At 35.4% G+C, this 24,663-nt stretch overlaps 3 protein-coding genes across 12 annotated transcripts in view; 2 read left to right on the top strand and 1 right to left on the bottom strand.

Annotated features, from left to right (window-relative positions):
- The window catches only part of LOC136824495 (cysteine desulfurase-like), a 38,454-nt gene extending 30,215 nt beyond the window's left edge, over positions 1 to 8,239 (top strand). For 5 of the 8 annotated variants that reach the window (XM_067080551.1, XM_067080546.1, XM_067080548.1 and 2 more), the window contains exons 4-18: positions 430 to 546; positions 1,133 to 1,250; positions 2,240 to 2,305; positions 2,473 to 2,538; positions 2,766 to 2,950; positions 3,840 to 3,916; positions 4,230 to 4,303; positions 4,457 to 4,567; positions 5,043 to 5,294; positions 5,483 to 5,544; positions 5,812 to 5,883; positions 6,183 to 6,294; positions 6,486 to 6,533; positions 6,742 to 6,885; positions 7,127 to 7,716. In XM_067080551.1, coding sequence (XP_066936652.1) covers positions 430 to 546; positions 1,133 to 1,250; positions 2,240 to 2,305; positions 2,473 to 2,538; positions 2,766 to 2,950; positions 3,840 to 3,916; positions 4,230 to 4,303; positions 4,457 to 4,567; positions 5,043 to 5,294; positions 5,483 to 5,544; positions 5,812 to 5,883; positions 6,183 to 6,294; positions 6,486 to 6,533; positions 6,742 to 6,885; positions 7,127 to 7,633 — 2,011 coding nt within the window. In that variant the 3' untranslated portion in view covers positions 7,634 to 7,716. Of the gene's footprint in view, positions 1 to 429; positions 547 to 1,132; positions 1,251 to 2,239; positions 2,306 to 2,472; positions 2,539 to 2,765; positions 2,951 to 3,839; positions 3,917 to 4,229; positions 4,304 to 4,456; positions 4,568 to 5,042; positions 5,295 to 5,482; positions 5,545 to 5,811; positions 5,884 to 6,182; positions 6,295 to 6,485; positions 6,534 to 6,741; positions 6,886 to 7,126 lie in introns of all 8 variants that reach the window. The other 3 variants (XM_067080542.1, XM_067080543.1, XM_067080544.1) reach the window with 1 other exon arrangement.
- Positions 8,240 to 10,928: 2,689 nt separating this feature from the next.
- LOC136824463 (melanopsin-like) lies at positions 10,929 to 13,187 on the top strand. Its single transcript, XM_067080539.1, has one exon. It carries the CDS (start codon positions 10,929 to 10,931, stop codon positions 11,898 to 11,900), a length of 972 nt encoding a protein of 323 aa, XP_066936640.1. The 3' UTR covers positions 11,901 to 13,187.
- A 3,783-nt stretch (positions 13,188 to 16,970) lies between these two features.
- LOC136824427 (sodium-dependent neutral amino acid transporter B(0)AT3-like) lies at positions 16,971 to 24,545 on the bottom strand. 3 transcript variants are annotated; one of them, XM_067080536.1, is made up of 11 exons: positions 24,319 to 24,545; positions 23,945 to 24,022; positions 22,969 to 23,082; positions 22,228 to 22,769; positions 21,922 to 22,032; positions 20,974 to 21,213; positions 20,326 to 20,524; positions 18,854 to 19,013; positions 18,425 to 18,590; positions 17,493 to 18,080; positions 16,971 to 17,212 (listed from the first exon to the last, which is right to left on the bottom strand). In XM_067080536.1, exons 2-10 carry the CDS (start codon positions 23,970 to 23,972, stop codon positions 17,778 to 17,780), a joined length of 1,863 nt encoding a protein of 620 aa, XP_066936637.1. In that variant the 5' UTR covers positions 23,973 to 24,022; positions 24,319 to 24,545; the 3' UTR covers positions 16,971 to 17,212; positions 17,493 to 17,777. The 3 variants fall into 3 exon arrangements, with proteins under 3 accessions (XP_066936637.1, XP_066936638.1, XP_066936639.1); XM_067080537.1 differs by lacking the exons at positions 23,945 to 24,022; positions 24,319 to 24,545 and adding an exon at positions 23,475 to 23,650; XM_067080538.1 differs by lacking the exons at positions 23,945 to 24,022; positions 24,319 to 24,545 and adding an exon at positions 23,475 to 23,566 and having other exon boundaries at positions 16,971 to 17,185; positions 17,464 to 18,080.
- Between the last annotated feature and the right edge of the window lie 118 nt (positions 24,546 to 24,663).

Genomic DNA, 24,663 nt, shown 5'->3' with positions numbered 1-24,663 from the left:
TTCGTGCTGTTTTTTAGAGGTCTGTGGCTCAAACTATAGAACGTCAGTCAAGTACTACACTGAAATGGATACATAGGGAAAATAGCTCAAATTTTTCCTCCTACAGTAAACACTGATAATACCTTCTTTTGATAATGAGTGTAATTATAGCAAAGTACTTTCTTATCTAGGCTCACTTGTTAAGTAGTTCAATAATAATCCCTCACGCGGGTTTTCTTCTTATCTCTTCACCCTTAATTGGCTAAACCACTCATCTTTAATAGATGCCTTGGGAACTTTTAGAATTCAGAGACATTTTTTAAAGCTGTTTTAATTGGGCTGACAATCACCTGCTAATTCTTTGGCTCCTCCCCAGATGATGCCATTCACATACATATATAGACTATGACCTAACCGATCTCACTGTAATAAATCAACCTTTTTTTATAGAGCTGTTAGATTCATAGAGGACTACATACGCGACGAAGTGCTTCCGTTTTACGGGAACACGCATACAACGACAACCGTATCCTCCTTACAAACGTCTATGTTACGTGCTGAAGCTAAGTAAGTTCCCCGTCGTCATGAGCTTTTGGCTTCTTTTCAGACCATAGTCCTTATAAGAACAATTACGATACACGGCTAGGGTTAGACGTGTTTCAACGGGCCTGTTTGTTGTAGAATTCTTTATCCATACTTTGTCGGACTAATTGGACTAAACCACGTGAAACTTAATCCTAATTATAATTCATCACGTATATCTGATGAGATTACAATTATCTTTTTGATTGGATGAAGTAATTACCTAAAAGTTTTGGATGGAGCTCTCTTCAATTTTCTTTTAACCTGATGTCAACATCTAAACCTGTGTGCTTATGGTCTGACCGTTTTAATGAGAATCTTTCAAACCCAAAATCATCAAATTAAAAGAAAAGAGGTAAAAAACATCAGATAGACACCAACCCAAAACTTTTCCAGGTTCAGTTTTCATATGTGTGCTATACTTTTGGCTGTCTGTAAATTTAAAACATTCTCTGATTTGTTGTTCTTGACACCCCCTTCTTTTCAAACATTCTCTGATTTGTTGTTTGTGACACCCCCTTCTTTTCAGGCATTCTCTGATTTGCTGTTTTTGACACCCCCTTCTTTTCAGGCAAATCATCCGTAAATCAACGAATGCGACGGAGGATGACGTCGTCATTTTCGTCAGTAGCGGATGTACAGGCGCCATTTTGAAATTGATCCACGCCATGGATTTCAAAGAAGCACCTGTGAGATACTAATTTGATTCCATATGCAAAATACCAAAGAATATTTTATTTAACCCTTTGAGTGCCAGGGTCCTTTTTTCTAAGTTTTTTTTTAAAAATTGCTAGTTCAAACTTTAAAGGCTTATATCTTCTGATCTAGAATGAATTAGAAGCTCGTATATAGCTCGTTGGATAGCTTAGAGTCTCCTCTTTCTTTTGGGCGCCTTCGGCGCCGCCCGATTTAGGAAGGGCGTGGTGGGGCGGCGGCCAAGGGGGGGGGGGGTAGGTTAGGGAATTAAAGCAGTCAGGCCCGCTGCGCGGACCTGACTGAACTGATGGAAAGGTGCCCAGTGGTAAAACTTCAAATCGACTCACTAGAAGACAGAATAAAGTAAAACAGGGCCAAATTTGGAGGTTCTTGGATCACTCGTTGACCAAAAATAGTCAAAAAACGGTCAGAATCTCAAAAAGTGAATTTTTGTCAATTTTTTGCATTTTTTTTACTTTTTCGCTTAAAATCTCGCTGGAAAGACTCACTTTTGAAATTTTTTTTGCTTGACCATAAAGGACAATCTAATTCCTACGAGTTCGACCAAAAATAACGATTTCTAAATCAAACTGGGCATTACAGGAGGGCTTCGCCCTCCTATATAGCCCATGTCGTATATATACGACATCGGCACTTAAAGGGTTAAGTTCCTTGAATACAGTGGATCGAATCTCCATAAATCGAATGTCTCCTTAACTAGAAGGAGTTGTGTTGTCTCTTTAGTTAACAATGCCTCAAAAACCTTAGTCTATAATTCGAAATTTCTATAACTCGAACAGATTTTCGTTCCCCGTGCGTGTTCGAGTAATGGAGACTCCCACTGTATATCAGTGCTTCTAAATTGCTTTACAACCTACGTTCAATCACTCTTAATACTGTATGGCTAAGATTTTTTAAAGACTCCAGACAAAGATTCTGCTCATGATCATATCATCTTATCCCTTTTTATTTCAAATTGTAGGTCGTTTTCGTCAGCCCATTTGAACACCACTCAAACTTGCTACCGTGGCTTGAGATGGGTGCCGAGGTAATTCATTTTTTTATAACTGAAAATTTATACCAGCGAGGAGTTAAAATAATTGCATTCGAAAAATATTATTCATTCTTAACACATTAATGAAATGACTCGAAATATTTACAAGTATCTGTGACACCCTCAATTTATATCATCAATTCAACCATTCGTCATTCCAGGTTGTTTACGGTGAAGAAAATAGCATTGGAACGTTAGATTTAGAAACGCTAGAAGAGCAACTTAAGGTAAAGAAAATACGTAAAAATATGTCTTCCTGAATATGATTCAGATTACAAATTCTTCCGAACTTTAGAGTTCAAATATGACGATTTCCCAGTCGTTTATAATAACGTGATATGCAGTTATATTGATGTTAAATTTGATGTTGGTTTTTTCTTAAGTCTTTGCCAAGCTTCACACTCTTTGCATTTCTCCCAATACTCAACGTATACAATTTTTGTCATGCTTTCAGAAACACAAAGCCAGAGGGAAAATCTTAGTCGGTTCATTTTCTGCAGCTTCCAATATCACTGGAATTATTAACGATACGGAAAAGATAGCGACACTCATGCACCAATATGACGGATACGCATTCTTTGATTACGCAACAGCTGGTCCATATCTCGACATGAATATGAACCCTCATAAAACTGACGTGTAAGTGTCCGAAAATCGTTTTTTAGAAAGATTAAGTTATTTTTGATTGTTCTGCTCTAGGGAATCGTCTTTCCTAATACTGTTGAAAAACATACTGAAGAAGAAGAATATCTAATCTCATGACCCAGTGTCCCTGCACCACTTTTTTATTTAAGGATGAAAAGGTGGAAATATTAGGAACCTGGGTACGACATTATGTTGTAAATACCTAGATACATAATTGGAAATGCCGCAAATTATGAAATGGTTACCTCCTTTGTATTTTTTATAATTCAAGGGAAAGTTGCGAAATTTTATTCTAAGATTTCCTCCTTGTCTACTTATTTTATAATAAAACTAAATTTAGATGTTATTTATGTCATCTTTGATGTTTTATTGCTGAAAAATCATAATTTTTAATCTCATTAATATTTTTAATGACCACTTAATTAATGATATTAATATTGTTTTAATATCAATCTGCTGGTTTTGATAATCTCATTAATTAAAAAGTGCTGCCAGCTGAAAATTGATGGACAAAACAGATCAAATTGATCGCGAATGTCATTTTGCTAATGACTTTTACTACCTCAACAAATTGAATAATTTTTAAAACTACCAAAAATATTATTGACGAAACTAATTAAGTATGCGTATTCATAAGATTGCTAATAATGGAACCTTCAATCTGAAGCATATACAGTGGAGTTTTCAGCTCAAATATTTCTAGACGAATACTTCCTTAACCCGAACAAATTTGGTTCCTTCAGTTAAAAATGTCTTATAAACCTTACTCCGTAATTCGAAATTTCCTTAACTCAAACGGTTTGTGTTCGCGAGTTATGATGGACTCAACTGTCACTGTAGTACACTACAAAATTTAACACCACTTTTTCTTGTCTGTTTTTAGACGGAAGAACGAATTGAGTTACAAAGACGCCGTATTTTGTTCCGTTCACAAATTTGTTGGGGGACCAGGTACCCCAGGTAAGCCAATTGATCATGTCATTGATCTGTTTTTTTTTATGATTCAGTTAAATACGAGTTATCTGAACGTACGACAAAGCATTGTTCATCTAACATTCGTGACAAATGAAACCACTCTCATCGCGGGAGGTGGTCCCAAGGCACCCTAGCTATACGAAGTTCCATTTTGCCAGTGTAGTCTCGGACCCATAATCCACAGATTAAGAAGCACTTGTTTAGCATTCGACTGATACTCCCCTAATTTGGATTCACCCGATTTAATTGTGTCATTTTTTGTCTAAATTTTATTTTGGAATCAAATTCCATATTTTAGGATTATTGGTAGCGAAAAGGAATTTATTCCAGAATCCGATTCCTGATGGCGCTGGAGGTGGCACTGTTCTTTTTGTAAGTATTTTATTCAAACTATGTAAAACGTATGTTGACATTGAAGTTTATGTTGTAATCCTAGCTTCATGATAAAACATATATACCATTATATCTGATGTTATCATGTTATGGTGCTCTAGGAAGAATAACTGTACATTTTGTTTTCCACAGGTCACCCACAAGAAACACCATTATTTGGACAATATAGAGGAGAGAGAGGAAGGAGGTACACCAGCTATCGTAGAATCCATAAGAGCTGGTCTTGTTTTTCAACTGAAGGAGGTAGGTAGAAATCGGCTTTCTTCGTTTAAGTTATAAAACTTTATACGTTCATCGTTATATGACACTCTAAGGTCATTTTATGTTTAATTGGCACCTTAGCTAGCTCGTCACTGTTACCAAGGCTACAAGTTTCATTTTCAGGGACATGTTAAAAATATTACTGTTGAATCAAGTTTCCTTTGCTTGACTTTATGTAAAAGCAAGGCAAAGAATTTCACAAGTTTCTCACTGCGTATTAGCACCTTTATTAACTTCCTTAAAACCCAGGAAATGTTTTTGTGTATGTTTTCAATAAAAGTTTTTATTTTATTAAATTGACAGTTGCCAAAAGAATAAGCTTGAAATAACAGAAGAACTACAATTTGAAATTTTAATATTTAAAATTTAAGAACAGCTAAATATCTCTAAAGAAGTCTATAAAGAAATTCTGGACTATAGCTGCTATGCAATTCATCTTCCTTTTTTTTCCGAACAGGAGGTGACTTCGAAACGCATTTTAAATCAAGAACACATTTTCGTAAAGAAAGCGTACAAGAAATGGGGTGCTATCAAAACCATTCACATCTTAGGACCATCCAGTGCTGAACGTCTCCCAATCTTTGCCTTGGTCATCGAGTTCAAAGACACAAAACGAATGTTGCACCATAATTATATATCATCACTGCTCAATGATTTGTTTGGTATCCAGGCTAGAGGTGGATGCGCATGTGCTGGACCTTACGCCGAGGTTGGTTGGTTATTTTCTATCACTTTTTGTTCTTTAGATAATACCATTACCAGGTTTGAAGTATACGAAAGACAATTGAATGTTTTGGGAGTAACTTGCACCACTTTTCCAAACTGTCAAAAAAGCGGACCAACTGGATCGAGTTTGGTTTATTTGCAGCTAACCATTTCCTCTATTTCTTTCTCCAGGATCTTTTGGGTATTGACATGGCAACGGCAGAGGGAATCACTGATGCATTGCTTGGCCATTAGTATGTCACTTTCTCACTTTCATTCTCTTATTAGGAGGGGCTTGTTTTTTGTCTTTTATGAGATTCGCTTTCTCTTATTTGCAGTTATGCGGGATAAAAGACCAAATGCGTATTGTCATATCAGTTGTTTCTCCTTATCATCAGTTATATTGGAATTTCTACACGGGACTTCGATTAGTTACTTGTCCAATCAAATGTTATTATGGAGTCAAAGAAAACAGTTATACTATCCATGATAGGGATGAAATGATGTCTTTTCTTTTTCAGCAATTCATGGAAAGGAGAGATCAGTGATGAAGATCTACAAAAAGTGGAAGGAAAGATATTCTCTTCCCTCAAGTAAGCATCTTATACCAAACCATCCGACCTCAATTCAATGATTTGAATGGTCATTGAAAAGATCAAAAGATTCTTTTGATAACTTTTGTGTGTATTAAATTAGGAATGAAATTGTACAAAATATGATCTCTTGTTTACCAGACCCTTATAGTTGAATGTGGTCACGTAATTTTATGTGTCAAATATGAAATACAGCATTCATATACGCGTCTTTAGCCAATCAGATTGCTCATGTTTTTTATGTTTACGATAAGCGTATCTACCCGACCAAATATTTAGATGTTTTTCTTTTTATCTAGACCTGGTTTTGCGCGATTGAACCTTCCGTATTTTATGGATTCAGAAACGATTGAATTCATTCTTGAAGCTGTTGCATTTGTTGCAAAGAATGGATGGAAGTTTCTACCAATGGTGAGTAGTGTTGAATTTCTTGTCTGATGAATCTAGATAATCAATTTTGTGAACATTTTATAAGAAAATTTGACTTTTATTGCAAATTCTTTCCTTTCAATTTTGAAGTCGACCCAATCTACTGATTGCTCTAATTCCAAAAACTTTAAGTTATATTTTAATTTCAAAAAATAATGTTTAATTTTTTTCAGTACGAAATGAACCCTGAAACTGGAGATTTCACACACAAAGAGTCGAGGGTAAGAAGCATGTGTTTTTGAATATCGAAATATGATATATTCAGTCACAACTTACCATCAGATTTTACTAAGTGACTGAACCAATCTGGCTTAGATTTCTAGGCTAACCGAGGGACTGGTAACAAGGCTTATTTGGTGGTCTGAGTCAATTAGACTGGGAATGAGATTGGACAATTTAGATTTATATGAAAACAATTTTTCTTCCCAGGCGTTGGTTTATGCTCGACGTTTGACAGACGTGAAACACTTAGTGAAGAATAACCACAAAAAATCCAAACAATTAAACCCGATTTCCTTCAAAGAAACCTTGAAATTTGCTGAAACGCAAGCAAAAAACATTGAAAACGAAGTGGTAAGAACAACTACAAAAACCTGGTCCTTACCATAGTGCCCGTGGTATTTCTAGCCAGAGTGCAATTTTGGTAGGATGTCCTTTTATAGCTACTTTTTATTAGATTATTGAAAGACTTCTGGGCTTGAATGGTCCCTAATATTTTGGTATAAATCGAGCGTTTGAATGAAATATAACACTCGCTTTTCAATACCCAGATTAGAGGAGTTAATTTGCGACTCTTGATTATTTTCCATTTCAGAAAACTGACGGTTTAATTCCAGACGACCGTTTCCTCCCAGAATCGATGGATAAGAAAATGCGATGGTTTCTTCTTCCAAGTGAAGCGCATGCCATAATGCGTGGTGAAAACCCTTACAAAAACAACAACAACTACACACCAATGTTTTATCCTCGCTCCGACGATGCTCTCAAGGGACATAACAAGTTAAATCGTACTCGACTGAAATCTGGACTTGCGAACGTCAAATTCTGTAATTGTCCTCGTCAAATGCATCGACATGTTAAAAATAGAGATTGTATACCGGAACAAAAACGTGGCAGTGCAATGGAAAACAAGGAAAATAGACCGGATTTGGATTCTGAGAAAACAATAGTTTATGATTTGGATGATAAAATGAATGTGGTTGCACCATTGCAAATGAAATCAAACGGTCAGCTTTCATCCAAACCAACTAACGGACATATTTCTAACGGTAACGGACACCTTCCCGGTCAAGTTTGGGATTTGGACATTGAAAAATCTTGAACATTCTCTATTTGGGGAAGAGCACTGTGTACACTATCGTTTTCTCTACCGAGTAACATTATTGATACATACATAAAGAAAAACGGTAATTTATTCAAAAAAAATAAATATTCCTATGTAAGATTTATCACTTGGTATTTTTGCGCATAAATCAGAAGAGGCGTACAAATTGACCATATTTGGGGCGATTTCTTCTACATTTTCACTCCAAGATGGCTTCAGAAAATGTGACATATATTTGCATACGCTCCTCAAGAAATTTATTTTTAGTAGTTAAAGGTTCTAGAGTATTTAGCAACAAGTTATGGGGCGGTTATTTTGTTCATCCCTAACAATAAATGTGGAAAAAGGCTCAATGCCGAGACTTATATAATATTCATACCCTAAATTGTTGAATAACAAAGTCACCACCCAGTTACCGCCTTCACCAATTGCCTTGTCGTGTCTAATGACGGACACACAATTAAAAAATATAATGTGAATTTTAGATTTGTAAAATTTTCTTTACCTTAACGAATGGTCTGTTGAATATTGGTTTAATATTTTGTATTTTAAATATTTCCATTTTATGTAATTTAAAAAATAAAACCATGAATTTTTAGAGTAGATCATATCTCTTTTTTTTTGCTATCTGCAATTTCTGACACTCTACTAACAATGAAAAGTACTAACTTTTGGCGGATATTGGATGGATGAGCATCTATCGATTTAATATCATGACAGATTCTTTGGGATGTAAAATATTGATCAAACTGCAAAATACTTAAACACGCGCTCATCATGTGAATATTAACAAGAAACCAAATATTACATGGCTTAATATCATTACCAATATCATACCAATATCAATACAATTTCTTCCAAAATGAACTGAATTGACAAAGATGGACATACCGCACCACGGCCAGCAACATGCATGGTTCGTGCTAACTATCAACAATACAAATTATTCAAAGCATCTTTATGCCTATGAAACTGAGATGTTAATTATCAAACACGACTTCTAAATTTTAGTCGTGAAGGAACCAAATGAAGCAAAAATCAAAATTAATATATCAAAATCAAGAGAAGGGATATACGTTCTCTACATGCTCTTTCTTTATAAGAAAAAACTTCATAAAAAAACATTAGGCTTCGATGGCTAAAATGTGGCTTTGCGAACACTAAAACACGCCCGATTTCTCAGGAAAATGGGTAAAAAAATACTCACAAAATGGTGACAATATATAGGAGCATGTTTAGAACATTTTAACGCTTAATCAAAACTCAAAAAGAACATCTAAAGGGTTTATTATTTTTAGATGCCCTTATAAAAAAAGCATAGGTTTTTGATCAAACTGTGAAATATGTCAGTGAGATATTATGGAGCCAAGGTTGAAGAGTACATACATCAGACCCACAAAAACATTGAAACAAAATCATGGGAGTGGCCAAAAAATTAATCTGTTTCTCAGACAGGGGACTTACTTCCTTCAGCCCGACATCTGTGTATAGCATACACAAATACTCGATTATGGTCCCATGGGTTGGGTTTTAATTTCCAAAAATTTATTCTCTAATAACCCTTTTTCGTTAAGTAAATGTTAAATTTTTAGTGTACTTTATATAGTTTCGAGTTTAGAACCTGGTGAAGAGCTTCAATTTCATGTTTGGATGTCAAACACAGCTGTTTCTATTGAAACCCTATCTCGCGTGAATCAGAGGTAATGTTTAAAGAATATATCACTAATACAAAAACATATACTAAATGATACGTGAAAACAAATTTGGTATGGATTTCATTTTTTTTGCGATTGTTTGAATCTGGTACGAGTTTCATCCGAGCCTCATTGCCGAATTTATATGTTGGAAAAATTGGTTGCGGGGAGTTATTAAATGGGAAGATAATGTTTACCATAGTCAAGTAAAAGGGAGTGGTCATTATGTATAAAGTGTTTGCCACACCTAGTTGGGAGGGGGGAGGCTTGAAATTTTTTCTTTCATCAATTTTGAATTTCCCCTCCATAAATTTTTAATTTTGCTTTGTTTTGGGGGCTAAGCCAGTAAGTGAAATTGGGCCATTTTTGAGAAATTAGGTGGTTGGAAATTATCCTGAAAAAAAGCACCTGAAACATTCTTTTTTCACCCCTCCATTCAAAATAAAAGCAAAGGTCCTAAATTTGTGTACAAAGAGATAAAGAGGTATCATGCTTTGGAGTATCTTACCCTAGGGGTTACGGGATGAATACATTATTCATTTAAAACTTCATGTTTGGGCACTGGAACAAAATCTTAAAACTAATTTTAAGTACAAAAGTATTTATCTTTTTCGTCTTTGAAAGTGAGGCTAGCTTTTTTTGTTTCTGATCTTAAGCACTTACTTTGGAACGAATTACTCTTATTATTGAAATTTCGTCCACCATATGTTCGCTAAACATAATATATAATGAATGAATCTGGAGAATATTAAGGGAAAAGCTCTGACTGTGATGAGAGGAATCTTCTTTTACAAAAATAATCTTTAACTGAAATTTGTCTTTCAATCGAAACTATTTCTTTTTCTAGGAGAGGAATAAAAACACAAAAACTTACTTCATTCAGACTAAATTTAAGGTCAATGCTGACTAAAATGGTATATGGTATTTGCCCTAAAGCTTGTTTAGTTTGCCATTTTTCAATGAATGCTTCAAGTACGACAAATTATACACCGAGGAAAATTTTTCTAAAAAATTTAGAAAATGAAGATAGAAAATAAAGAAGAAAAACTAAACCTTTTATCCTTTGGAAGCTAGAAACTTCATTTTTGGTACAGAGGTACTTTGAAGCTTCCTGGTTTCAGATATACAATTATTTTTCACATTAAAAGCATTAAGTTATTGTCCCGTTATTGTATAGAAAGTTAAAGGTCTTAGAAGGTTGCCCGTTGAGTAAAAAAACAACAGGGTTTCTCGACTCCAACGAACTACCTTCTAGAGGCTGTAACTCTCGATACAAGAATTTTAAGGAAAAAATAATTGTATATCTGAAATCATTAGGTTTTAAGGTACCTCTGTATCGAAAATTGAGTTTCTAGCACTAAAGGACAATCGATTCATTTTCTTCTTCTTCTTCATTTTTCACCTTCAGTTTCTAAAATTTTTAGAATAATTTATCGCAGAAATTATTGCTCTGAACTATCTTTTCACGGTATATAATATGTTAGAATTAAAACGTTCGTTGAAAAAAGACAAGTGCACACTTAAAGCCAGTGAACTTTAAATTGCCATATCTTTTTGGATATATTTACTTTTTTATTAGATTACAATTCATTATCATAATGGCGGTATCAAACAACACACAGTTCTGGTTTGAATGCAGGATCACCAATGCTTTCTACACTTTCACACAACCATACACTGGTATCATGCTTTCTGCTGCATTAATTGCACTAGTGCTCAGTCCTCTCATCATTTGCTCAAACTTCTTCATCATCCTGGCAATCTTTCGAAAACAACATCTTCGGACTTCATCCAATGTTTTACTTGTAAGCACAGCAGTGAGTGATTTATGCGTTGGATTGCTAAGCATACCGTTTTTTGTGGCGAATTTCTTCATGGCGTTTCAAGAGCAATACCAGTGTGTTTTCTACACCATCCAAATCGGATTTGTACATTACTTTTCACTGATATCATTTCTACTTGTTTTAGCGATTGCTATTGATCGAGTTGTGGCTGTTTACAAACCCTTTTTCTATCACGATAACATCACAGCACATTGGCAAAACTATGTATATTTAACAACCTTGATATGGCTTGCTTTATTCTTCATGATTATCTTAGTGATTTGTGTGCCAGCTTGGTTCGTCCTTTTATACACAGAAGCATGTATATTTGGCATTACCACAGTCGTAAGCTTCGGAGCACACTTTTCCATTTATTTTACAGTCAAGAGATTTAATAAAACTTCGCCACACGCATCTGTAGATTCAAAAAATCGACGAAAAATGGAAAGGCGAAATCGAAAAGAACGCAAGCTGACAATATTAACTTTTTTAATGCTAGTTTCAATTGTTTGTTGTTATATACCGTACGCTGTTACAGGCATCCTTTGGTTTTTGAAAATGGATGGAGCTGATTGGCTAATGAGTTTAAACATGTGGAGTTATGTAATGGTAGCTTTGAAATCTCTTTTGAACCCGATCCTGTATTGTTATTCAATTTCGAGTATTTCAAGAGAAGTGAAATATTTGACGGGGTGGAGTAAACGTGAAGACGGGACAACGGAGACGACGTCGAATTTAAGAAGATAGAAAATTGTGTAATTTGGCGAATTAATAAAATCAACCTGGCTAAGATTTATCGTGATATGATTCATCGCGAGAATTCGGGATATGCTGTATACGATAACATTCCTTTACTATGTAAGTACTTATAATAATAAGGGACTTATAATAATCTTACCAGGAAATATTTTTACCATCCCCCAGCAAAGAAACTAAAGTGAATGTCAATTTGCTCATTTTTATTTACAGCTCAGTTTTCAAGATGTTATATTTTGCTTTCAAAGGATGGACATATTGTAAAATATTTCATAACCGAATTGCTCCAACGTAAATATATAAAGGCATCAACGATTGGATTCATATACGCCAAGAAATCAAACACCAACCACACTGTGGATGTAAAGGGTATAAAATTTCTGACAGTCAAATACGGTATCCATAGCAACACATACGATGAAGTAAGAAAAAGACAAACCTTAAAAGCGCGATTTTGTCTCCTTCGCCAACTTTTTCGGATCTCAATTTGAGTAATTTTATCTGGGTGTACTACAAATCGAGAGATTCTGCGATTCTGTTTTGATACAATTCTGTAAAGTAATACATTGACCATAACAATGATAAACCCTACGATGATGGATAAAAACCATGCTATTACGTCATCGTAAAAACTGACACCAAATGCTATCAACGTCACTAAAAAGGGTGTGACCAAATAAATCTTGCGGTAAACGTGTTTCTTGATTTCGAACTCCAACGGAAAACGTACGGTCACATAACGTTCGACCGTTATCATGAGAATATACCCAATTTCAAGTCCGGATAAAAAATACTGCCCATATCCAAACACAGAAGCTGAAATGTTAAAGTAGCCAAATTCAAACATTAAGATTTCGTAAATAAATCTTGTCAAACCTTGAAGCGAATGTGTTACAAATAATATGAAAACGAGTTCTTTGTTTAAACATCTTTTTCTGGTTGTATTCTGAGGTTGGATGATGGTCATAATTCGAACAGCAAAAATACTGACCACGAAAATCAAAAATGATTGTAAAGACACCAATACCAAATGTACAACGCTTGTCATGATCATTGAAAATGCTAAAAAGTGTCTTTCAGTTTTTTCGCGTCCACCACCAATGTCTTCAACTTAGACGATTCCTTGAAACTTTGAAGATTAAGATTAGTATTGCAAAAGTGGATGTCAAGTGAACTTCATATGTTTTTTCCTTATTTTCTCCAAATCTCTGAGTTTTGTATTTGCAGAGCAAATCAAGCTGGGTTGACTGATTTTTTATTTTTGTTTGAGAAACTTATTACAAATGATGGATAACAATGGAAAAATGAAAATGAAAATCAGAATTAGTTCAATGAACATCTTGAATTTATGTTAAATAACTTTTTTAATTTCCTTGATTGATGTTATTTCAAAAACGTAGTGATGAGCTAGAGGTAAAGGATGTGAATATTTTGGTTCAAATAGAGGGGAAATGGAAAAGCTTACTTTTCAGAGGAATCGAAAGCAGTCTTGAAATCATTGTTAGTTTTGTAGTTTGATGAAAATCTTATAGGCTAGTCCACTATATCCATGTAGCGCATAATGTATACGGCATCTGGTCATCTAACGTCTACGTTATGACGTTAGGTGATCGTTTTATGACGTCGAATTAGTGCTGCGCAGAAGATATATTAAAGGGACCCCTCGCTTGTTTGTGATCTTTAGGAAATCAAACTATATTGGTCCAAAAACCCCTAACAGCATATTCAAAGAACATAAAACTTACTGCTAGTTCCTGTAGAGATATCGAAAAATTCCTCCGAAAACAGTATGGCGTCTCCGTCTGACTGAAACCAACACAACCAGGGCTCATTGGGAGTTCTGAAGCCGATACCGATTCTCCATAAACCCGCAACTCGACACCAAGCAAGGGTTTTTCTTAGGAGAAGAGCGCGGATTCTAGACTGTTCGAACTAGAGCTGGCCTCTACACTCGTACTTTAATTTTCCCGTGCATTTGTGTCGACAACTTGGTGCGACAAGAGCGCGAGAAAATTCGATGGCCTTCAGAAGTCATTTGAAATTTCTGAAAGTTGAGTGAACATCAAAATTTATAATTTGTAATTATGGAGCGAAGAAAGAGTTTTGCGTGCTAATACTTTGGGAAGTTGCTTTTCATATGATTATGAAGTGAGTGTCTTGTTATCATTTTTAAGCGAGGGGTCCCTTTAAGGAAAGTTTCAATTATTTACATTTTTTATTTTAATAGGTTTAAAAAATTGTAAATACGACACAAACATGAAAATTTCATCTTCTACTTATTGTTACGTCCAATCATCTTCATGTGCCCGATGTCCGAAATAAAACATCCAATCCCGGACAGGCTCCGGGTTCGGATTACCCTCACCGTAGTCGGCGACCGGACCAACCGGATTACGGACGGCCTCTGGGTTTGTAGTATCTTTATTCGAATCACTTGTTCTACCGTGACCGTTCTTAAAAAGTGACGATTTTTCCCAGTACGGAAGTGTAAATTTTATTTTCTGCTTCGCTTTTAGTTTTTCATTGTCTTTCACTTTATCTGTATAATTAGAAATAGGTCCGATCTCGCTTTGCAATAAATTGGGAATAGTGTTATCAGTTTGACTTTGTTGATTTTCACGAAATTTATTGTTCTTCTTCAATTTTTCCAAATCTATTTTCGACAAATGGAAATGCGATTCTTTCTTGCGTTTCCGTAAAACGAATGTATTGTTTCGTAAATTAGATTTTACATGACCAAATGTTATATTTTCATCTCGTAAAGCTGTATTAAGATCTCGTAACGTCACATTTTTTCCCAGTAAAGTTATATTCAGAATGTTTGCCACGGAGTCTTCCTTTCCGTCATTTTTCAAATGCAATGTTTGATTTGAGCTCAATTTCGTGTTATTGGGAATAAGGTAATGCAATTTCCTTTTCATTGGATTTTGTACTTTATGTAAAGTTGAATTCGGAATTTTATTTCCTTTATCAAAAGTGTGGTTGCTATTGCCAACCTTTTTTTGCTCGCTCAACCAGTTTTTAAGCATCGCCTCGCCATCCCAAGACTCAGTATTATTTTGATCGGTTTTGGTAGCTGTTTTCTGGTTCAACCAACCACGTATCAAGTCTTTTCTTCTCAATTCTATAGGTGGTACTTCTAGATTTTCAACAACTTTCGTTTTCAATTCTGCTAAATGTTGTGTGAAGTTAAGGTCTAAGAAATGAGTTCTAAATTCTGGTTTGAATTCCAAATTATGGTGGCCCATTTCTCTATCATGATCCTGTTGAAGATTTTCGTTCCCAAAATTTTCCATTTCAAATAACTCCACACGATCAATTTCTAAGTCTATTGTTTTCAAACTCACTATGCAAAGCATAATTAGCCATAATACCAAAACACAGACGGTTAACGTTGCAACGGGTCTTTTTCTAACACACCGAGCCAACATGTCTTCCGTCCTGATCGTTGGTTTCATCGGTAAATGATCGTCATCAAATTCCACGTCAGTATACGATTCACTGCTACTGTATAACGAAGACGTTGCAGTTGCTTTGATATTGAAAGAATTTAATAATACCATGTTTTTCAAAATATGATATCTTTGTATGCCCTCTTTTTCTTTAGATTCTTCTTTGTTTTAAGAATGTGACACTACTTAGTTAACGACTTCTTTAAACGAGTTTCCTTTTCATCTTTTCAATCTTCATTTTCACACTTCTTCATTTTTCATGTGGATCGTTACAAACCCCTTCTCCATTTACAGATTTAGTAAATTTTTCTCGAGCTACACACTTGAAATGCTATGGTAACGTTCATGTTTTGATTATTTCCAACGTGCTTCTCCGCCTTTTGAAATCTAAAAACGAATATAAACATACGAAAAACATTCCTGGCATCGAGTCTACATTTTGGAAGAAAGATTTTGAAATAATTCAAATATACCAAATACTCAAGACTCGCAAATTCTAATATTATCTTATCCAAAATTTTATATAACCAAGTTCGAATTTCCTTTTAGAAAACTCTTTAAACAACCCTTAACAAAGTACCGAAATTCTTGAATTCCCCGAATAAAGTATCGCTGGCAAAAGCCTCATCAAAAAATAGAAAGTCTAATCAGCCACACTGAGCCAGTGAACAGTTTAAATTTAAGTAAACTCATCGACCAATCGACTCCATAATCGACCTCCCATCAAGAGATGTAATCCTGAACTTTATAAAAACATATAACAACAAGACATTGTGGTAAAATATCATCAAAACCATAAAATAATGTGCTGGGCCTGTTTAAGAATGAGAAAATGTAATATTATCCCTAAAAACATTAATTTGTAGAAAAATATGTTGTATGTCAAACACGTATAGCTTCCAGCTTGTGAGAGCTAAAATAGTTTTCTATAGGAACACACCATATATTTATCTTAGAATCAAAGGCTCGAGCAAGAATCAAATTTGAATCTTATAAACAGTAAAAGAGACCCTTTGTCCTGCAGTCTATAATTACTGTGGTGTATCTGATTGAATGTATGAGTCTTGTTCTCAGGCGTTTTTTTGGAGAACAGAATGGTACAATGTTATTTGTTTTGACCAAAATTTGACATTTGTGGGTCAACTTTGTATTCCTATAAACTCCTGACCACAACAAATAGATTGCATCATTCGTTAGATTGTTAATGTGTCATTCAGTAGTTATTTTGTTGAAATTTTCAAGATTGAAGTGGGCTTTTGAAAAAAACGCTCTCACTTTATCGATATACCAATGAACTGAATCGTTTGTCCATTTACTTTCAATCTTCCTCAATTTATTAAAAGTATTCATTATTGGCATCCCTGTCTCACCCAAACCTTATTCAATAAAAACGCATCGATAAAAACGCAAAAAATGCCTAGTACTTTTTTTAGGACTTAGTTGGCCATACTTTCCCATTCAACTTATAAATAAAACATACTTCGCTAGGAATAGCACTAAACGTCGCGACCAACAATCGCCCCATATTAAAAGTCCATTAACCAACGACTGAGTCTAAGACAAACTCCAACCCTCTTCGCTATGTGGAAAAAAAGTCTGAAATGATTAATTCTTCATTACTGCGACCGAGTATTTTCTTGGTTCTTTCCTTTAAATTTTCTTTAAAATGTACACCTAAAGAAAACTAAGATAAAATCTCCATATAATAATTGTAGTATAGACAAAAAATATGATTTATTTATACGGGTTTTTATAGATAACATAAGGACCAAATAAAAATTGGCAAAAGGGCAAATCGATTATTTTGAAAACCTATAGTCCGTTCTGATTCCCTTTAAATTTTTTTTTTACCTGCTTTTGTTACTCTTCTTAATTCGGATTATATTTCATATATACTTACAATAGGGGCAATAAATTAGAGTAAATTTGGTTTTATAAATAAATAAAGTAAATAATTGAAAACAATAACCGCTAGTGGCACTAGACTGTAGCTAGCAGCAAGTGACAATGAGTCTAACCTAGGGTCTAACGAAAATGACCGATTGAAAAAGAATGTAATATCACAACTTAGTAGTTGCGCCGGGCTGTAAAGAAACAGAAACTTGAAAATTTCCCTTTAAATTTGCGTCACGTCTAATCTAAATTCTGATTTTTCTACAAGGCGTTGTACAGCGGAGAAGATTTTGAAATCTAAGATGCTGAAAGTGCCTTTTAGAGCCATTCCAAGTCAATTTCAAAAAATTCCTGGAAAAAAGCGACTTAAGTTCAATATAGCGCAAAATAGCAAAATAGCGAGTCCATGACCACCCTGCTGGTGGCGGAAGCCATGAAGTGACTCCCATTCGCATTCTCTATTATACAGCAACTGCTTTGTAAACCAGCATAAATTTTTTACACTTCTGATTTGTGAATTTGTCTATTTCATTTTATCGTTCTCCAAAGATGCAAGTACCATTTCTTCCATTTGATAAGTTGTCTTTCTTCGAGATGCATCAAACATGGCGGGATCAGGTAGATATTCATGCCAACTGGTGAAAAATCGTTTCTTAATGCCCGCCTTCCAAGCACCTGGGCGGCGATATAAATCTAAGAACAGATAGATAAGGATGGGCAGAAAACTGACGCCCACAACAAGGACGATTAAGAATTGTCCCCAGGGTGGATATTCGACTTTGGTCAACCATTCTGATGCACCGGCATGTTGATAATGCAAGGGGTCCTACAAGAGAAATATCAAAAGATATAAATTAACAATTTTCTTTAAACCTGACACCCCTATCTCACTCGATAACTGAGTGGGAATTTGATAGGTAACGGAAATGAAACAAAGGAGCTAAAAATACAAACGTGGAGATTCTTGGATTATTTTCCAATAGGTAGGGGATGCTATCGGGTCTGTGGTCATTTTTGAAGTCATAACAGACTTCAAAAATGACCATATACCTCTTTATATAATGTGTTTGATCAAGTCTTCAAGACAGCCAGTCTACTTCATTGCAAAAATAAATAATAAATCTCATGTAAACTTTCAACCAATATTGCACATAAATTCCCAATACTTACACTAGGGCAGCCAGTATAAACAGCATATTTGGCTGTGTCTTTACTCAAAGTATTGATGTTGGTGATGAAGACAACAAGAAGTGCAACAGGAGAAATGTATTTCCAACATAACATCCAAAAGATGTTCGGTCTTGATCCAGTCATGTACTCTATATCATTTGCAAAACTAGAAAAAAAGGTAGGAGTTGGAGGGTAAGAAAACCTTTCAGTTTTAACAAACTATTTCACAATGGCGCGACCTTATAGATGAACGATAGGACTTTGTTGAAATGCCTTTTGGTGAAAATCATCAGAGGTCGCTTTATACTTCGATGATGGTCCTCCAGAGAACTTTTACGGCGATAAAAAGCGTCGACTTAAAAAACAGTCATTGTTACTTCAGGCCTTTATATTACTCACAAAATGAGTTATGTGAGGTCTGGTACTTACTTATCAGATCCATAAATCCACGTGACACCAATGCATTGGAAGAATGCAATAAACAACAATGGTAAAGAAACGGAGAAATCGTCGAAGATTTGGAAAATGTAGAAACCGTTACCAGCTACCAAACATAAACCAATCAGAAACATGACGAAAGCAAAGATTGCTATAAGAGAAAGAGAGTTCGTCAAAAGTTTGATGGAAATGCAGATTTTTACTCCATCTTTCGTTACTACGAATTTCTGGTTATCAAAAAACGGCGAGCCAAATCTTTTGGTTTCAACAGGAGGGGGGTAGTAAGTTATGGGGACCACTGCTGGGTGGGTGGTCCAAATTGGTAGGTGATATGCCCGAGAGGGAGGCAGCTGTGCAAAAGGACCGACGGGTAAGTGCGGGTTCTAAGGGTACCTTTTCCAATATGTTTAAAATGCACTGTAAGGGTCGGAAAAACTAGAGATGCACTGTAAGGGTAGAAATTTCAGAAAATTCTTGAAAAATCTAGATATTTTGACCAAAAACATTCTGATCATTTTTTGCACGAAAGGGATAAAAATTTTGGGGAAAATGCACTCTAAGGGTAAGATTTTCACTGATTTTTGCTGCACTGTAAGGGTGTAATTTTAAAAGCCAATTTTTGGCCCGCACATACCGTCAGTCCGCAAACCCAGTGCCCCCCCCAGGGTGATATGTACCAGGGTACTAAGTGGTGGTCCTTCTTTGAAAAACAAGTGATACTTTTATGGACCTACCTGGTTATGCATTTAACACATATATAATTGATATCTACTTGAGCGTGACCGTTAAAAAATCATTCAGAACACAAATAGTGACGATCTATTAAAATTAGTCGTCGTTTTTTAAGCTGAAAAATTCTTTTTTACAAAAATCTGCTTGAGCCATCTTTTACCTACTTTCATGCAAAAAATCAGAAAAAAACAATGATCCAATATTTCACAAAGTCCAAAAATACCTTTTTTTAGCCGTTTTTTAGCTGAAATTTACCCAACAATTTTTTTTATCATGGTAGCCTACTTTCATGCAAAAAATCAGAAAACATTAACGATTCAATTTTTCACAAAGTCCAAAAAACTCGTTTTTAGCCGTTTTTTGGCCCAAATTTGCCCAAAAAATTTATTTTTCGAAAATCGGGCTCCGTCACATTTTGGCCAACACCATTTTGCACCTTTGTACCAAAAATTAAAAGATTCCTATGATTCAATCTCGAGAAAAGTTGGTAACGAACGGACGGACGAACGAACGGACAGAGGTTAATTTATAGGACCTCCACCCCACCGGGGTAGGTCCAAAAATCAGAAATAAGAAAGATAATCTCCTACAGGCCAAATGGAGAATAAGGATCAATAGCAGCTTTATATTGGTTCAAAATTTTAAAGACTTTGCGTTTAAACAACAGACCAAGTTGTTATTGGAGCACTATGTTCATTTAGGTGAAAAAACGTGTTTCATTGAACATATACCTGTAAAGACTTCTTTGCGCATTTTGACAACTCCTGAATCATAAAAGGGAGTGATTGTTGCTTCCAAAACACCAAATTCTGAATCAATACCAAGTAGAATGAGCATCAAGAAAAACATGACAGCCCAGAATGGTGATCCTTTCATCAAGAGAATTGCATCTGAGAATGCCATGAAAGCGAGACCAGGACCAGATGAAACCTTAAATGGTGAATTGAGAATTTAAATCATCGACTTGCCTAAAATAGACACATAGATAATCTTAGACACCCCCTTCTCACAGACCCATTGGGATCCCTTCCCACTGGAAAAATTGGCCAAAATATCGTCCCCAGTGGAAAACTATCCTCCTATTTTTGTCCACACTGAAAATAATCAAATAAACCCATCCCCACAGAATTTTCCAACTTGAAAATAAAAGATTTGAGATCTCCAGTCATAAAAAATATGGGATAATCAATCCCCGTCGAGTTTTTGTCCGTCATTTTCATTCCAACTGGCTGAAAGAATCCTACCGGGTCTGTGAGAAGGGGGTGTTCTTAGGAAAAAATCTAACAGTGAAAATAGCAAACTCAAAGAACATGGTTCTCTAAGATAGAAATCTAAGAATAGGTTTGCAAATCTTTAAGGAACTTGGACAACAAATTTACCTTATCTGCTGGTAGCCCTGTTTTCAATTCACGATATCCTAGAATGGAGAAGACAACAACTCCAGCAAATACAGATGTTCCACAGTTGATGAACACCACAGTGTAAGCATCTCGGATACAATTATTCTTGATGGGCATATATGAAGCAAAGGCCACCAAAGCACCGAAGCCTAAGCTAAGTGTAAAAAAGATTTGGGTAGCTGCATCCATCCAAATTTGAGGGTCTTCCAATTTTGACCACTAAAAAAGTGATATAGATGATCTGATGACATAGATGCGGTACAGTAGTTCCTGCAAAGAAGGCCCAACCTTTTTCTTTTTTTAGGATCATGCCCTTCAGGAATGACATTTTCTTTGTTTCTAATAATAGCCCCCCCCCCCGTGTAACACGGCTTACTTTGGTAGATCTTCAAGTGCATCACTGTAAATCAGACCCAGTTCGAACTTTATCCTCTTTAGAACCTGCTCAACAGGGGGCATACAGTATTGGTTTTTTCTAGAAAGGCCAGTCAAAACTTGTGATAAAAATCTTTAAATTTGGAAGGGAAATAATGTCTAAAAGCATCTTCGACGTAAATTGTAATAAAATTCAATTAACTAATTAGCTAATATTGGAATCATCTCCTCAGGAGACAAGTATAGACCATTGAGTTTCAAGCCCGAAGGGCTAGAGGTCAATCTCTAACCTTTCTCAGGCAAGAAAAATTGAAGCCTTAAAATATGCGTCGTATTTTTGATGACGGATTGAATCTAGCAATTCCTTTGTTTTCGAGTGATATATTTTTCGAAATTAAGCGGTAAATTTTAGTTTCAATCTGTCATTTGTGTAAAAACCAGGCGGGTCGCTCAAGGCCGCGCAACTTTGGTAGGATTTGTTGGCTTCAAATCCTACCAAGGAGATTGACCTCTAGCCTTCGGCTTGAAACTCAATGGTATAGACAGACTTACGTCAGGATTGAAGAAAGTTTTGATACCATTTTTGGCGTTGTCCAAGGTCACGCCACGAAAGAAGAAAATCAACAAAACGATATACGGGAAAACAGCCGTGAAATAAACTACCTGAAAAGTTACACAGAAAAGCAGAAAGAAATTTAGCAGATAATGGTGCTGTGTTTACAGACAATAATCATCGAATTTCGTTTATCTTAGACTAGACCTTTATAAACCTAAAGAGCTACCTACCAGTCATGCAGACACGTTCTTAAATTCCAAAAGGCAAGCTCTGTTAGTTAAAGATATAGATTTTCCACCTACCTTTCCACTAGACTTGATTCCTTTGACGACACACAAATAAGTGATAATCCAGGCTAAAATAAGACATCCGACCAAATTGACATTCAAGCCTACACCTGTATCTTCGATTCCACTCGAAACGCGTAAAACACGTTGGTAGAAATACCACTGTGCTGGATCACGAACACAGCAATCACTGAATGAATCCATGGCATCGATCCATTTCGGTAACTCAGTTGCATTGCCTTTGTATTTAGCCACGTTATTCAATATGGTTTGATACTGTGGGTTGTTGAGACACGTTTGCTCGATGTCCCAAGGAAGGTCAGAGGTGAAGGACATTAGGAAATAATAAATACACCAGCTCAACACAACAATGTAGTATATGCATACGAATGTGGAGACGCACACACATGACCATCCGATTCCTTTCAGAGCTGGAGAGACTTTAGCCCATGCATTGACACTGGATGTTCTGAAACGTTGTCCAATAGCAAACTCGATGAAAAAGATGGGTAGACCTTCGATTACCATAAAAATAACGTACGGGATGAGAAACGCACCTGCCAAGAATAGAAAGATAAAACATTGACTCGATGAAATGAAAACTTTATAAACTTTTGTGAGAAAATAATGGTCATTCCTTAATATAAGCGAAGTTAATCTGTTTCAAAGAAAAAGTCAGCCTGAAAGTGATAATGTTAAGCTAATTTAGAACTATAAGGATTCTTTTTTCTAAATGATTTTGAAAAGGATACATACCTCCCCCGTTTCTTTGACACAGATATGGAAATCTCCATATATTACCAAGGCCAACAGCAAGACCGATGGATGCTAAGATGAATTCCGATTTGTGGCCCCATGTTCCTCGTTTACCTAATAAGTATACAAATTAGAATACAGTTAAGTTACCATCACAAAATACCCAATATTTAGTGCAATTTGGTTAAGTAAATTTTGAAGATAATCCACATCCAAATAATTTCCAAAGGTCAAGGATAATGTAATGCTAACTTATCTTTCGTTCAGTAAAACCAAACTTTGATGAACGGGAGGAATATAGCCTTTGTACATGCAACAAAGAACGTAATAATTCTTGATACTTTGAATAAACGGAAAACAGAGCTTGTTCAAAAAAAAACAGAGGACTGTGTATAGCAATGTTTGATCGTGAGCTTTGGATGGAGGGCTATGGATCCAAGATTTAGGTCGAAGGAAAACAATGATGACCTTATACGTTAAACTAATATAAAAAAGATTGCTCTTACTCGGTTCCACATCCATGTCTTAAACCTTTGTTGAAATATACTTTACTCAACAAAACTTTCAACATCAAACTGCACGTCGACTGACCTCCGATGCAGTCTTATTGCAACGGCATTCTCTTAAAACCATCCCTAATATTGCTAGCTTGTTGTGATTCAATTCAAAAAGATATCAATCTGCTTTGTATAAAACGTTTATCAGATCTGCAAAAATTAATTTAGAGATCTTTAAAAGTAGATACCCAAGTTTTGCTACTTCAAAGTTGATGTTACACTACACTATGTAGTCAAAAATGATTAATTTTTGTGGTATTAAGTAAAAAAACTAAAATATGACAATTGTCCCACAATACAGCGAAGTAATAAAATTCTTTAAAACAAACTGGAAAATTTGACCAATTAGTACCCATGCTCTTTCTATTATAATTCTGATCAGCAAAAAAATTATTTTGTAACAATCAATAAATCTTTACCCTTTGTTTCGATGTTTTCTTGTGCCATGGTTCTCAAATGGACCTTAACCCATGTCCATTATATAAGGTATATTCACTCTAAAATTGAATAAAATGAATCGCAATAAAATGGTATTCAAAAAGGATTATGGTGACAAAATCTGTCAGTACTTGGCTCCAGCTGAAGTGATTCAATATTGATCTGATTAAATATGGGAAATTTGCTTTGTAAATCTATTCACAAATAATCGAACAGGCAAACCATACTGGGCTTAGCTTGCTCTTTCCAAATTAAATGTGGGAGCTATTATGAAAACTCCTCAGATGGCCCTAAAAAAGTTTAAAAAAAGAAGAAAACCCTAGGAAAAAGGTGCAAAATTCAAACCAAATCTAACCATTTGTAGCCTCCACACTGTCTCAGTGCTTTTTGTTCGGCTTTTAATCGAACTTTACTTTCATAGATTCAACACTAGTTCATCTCAAGCGTCCCTCGTCGACCGTTTGAAAATTTCGAAAGTGCTTCAAAAGGACAAAAGCCTATCTGTATAGCTCAGATATTTTCCAATATACCACATACGAATGTTGTTGTTGTCACTATACCACTGAAATCACACCCTACACTACAAAAAACAACAGTGACGCATTTAGTCCAAAAATAAACAAAATAGATACAAACAATGAGGATTTATTCACTACCTCAAAAGTAAAGAGTACTCTGGAGTAAATCCTTGGAATAATTC

The sequence above is a fragment of the Clytia hemisphaerica genome, unplaced genomic scaffold, assembly GCF_902728285.1.
Source record: "Clytia hemisphaerica strain Z4C2 unplaced genomic scaffold, Clytia hemisphaerica genome assembly, whole genome shotgun sequence".
NCBI lineage: Eukaryota > Metazoa > Cnidaria > Hydrozoa > Leptothecata > Clytiidae > Clytia > Clytia hemisphaerica.
Note: the sequence above shows the minus strand (reverse complement) of the source record. Positions and strands in the feature narration are given on the sequence as shown.

Coding starts and splice junctions, on each gene's coding strand:
- LOC136824463 (XM_067080539.1), top strand. CDS start 10,929: ATGGCGGTATCAAACAACACACAGTTCTGGTTTGAATGCAGGATCACC.
- LOC136824427 (XM_067080536.1), bottom strand. CDS start 23,972: ATGGCACAAGAAAACATCGAAACAAAGG. Junction 22,770..22,968: donor GTGTCAAAGAAACGGGGGAG/GTATGTATCCTT, acceptor TATTCTTGGCAG/GTGCGTTTCTCATCCCGTAC. Junction 22,033..22,227: donor GAATCAAGTCTAGTGGAAAG/GTAGGTGGAAAA, acceptor GTAACTTTTCAG/GTAGTTTATTTCACGGCTGT.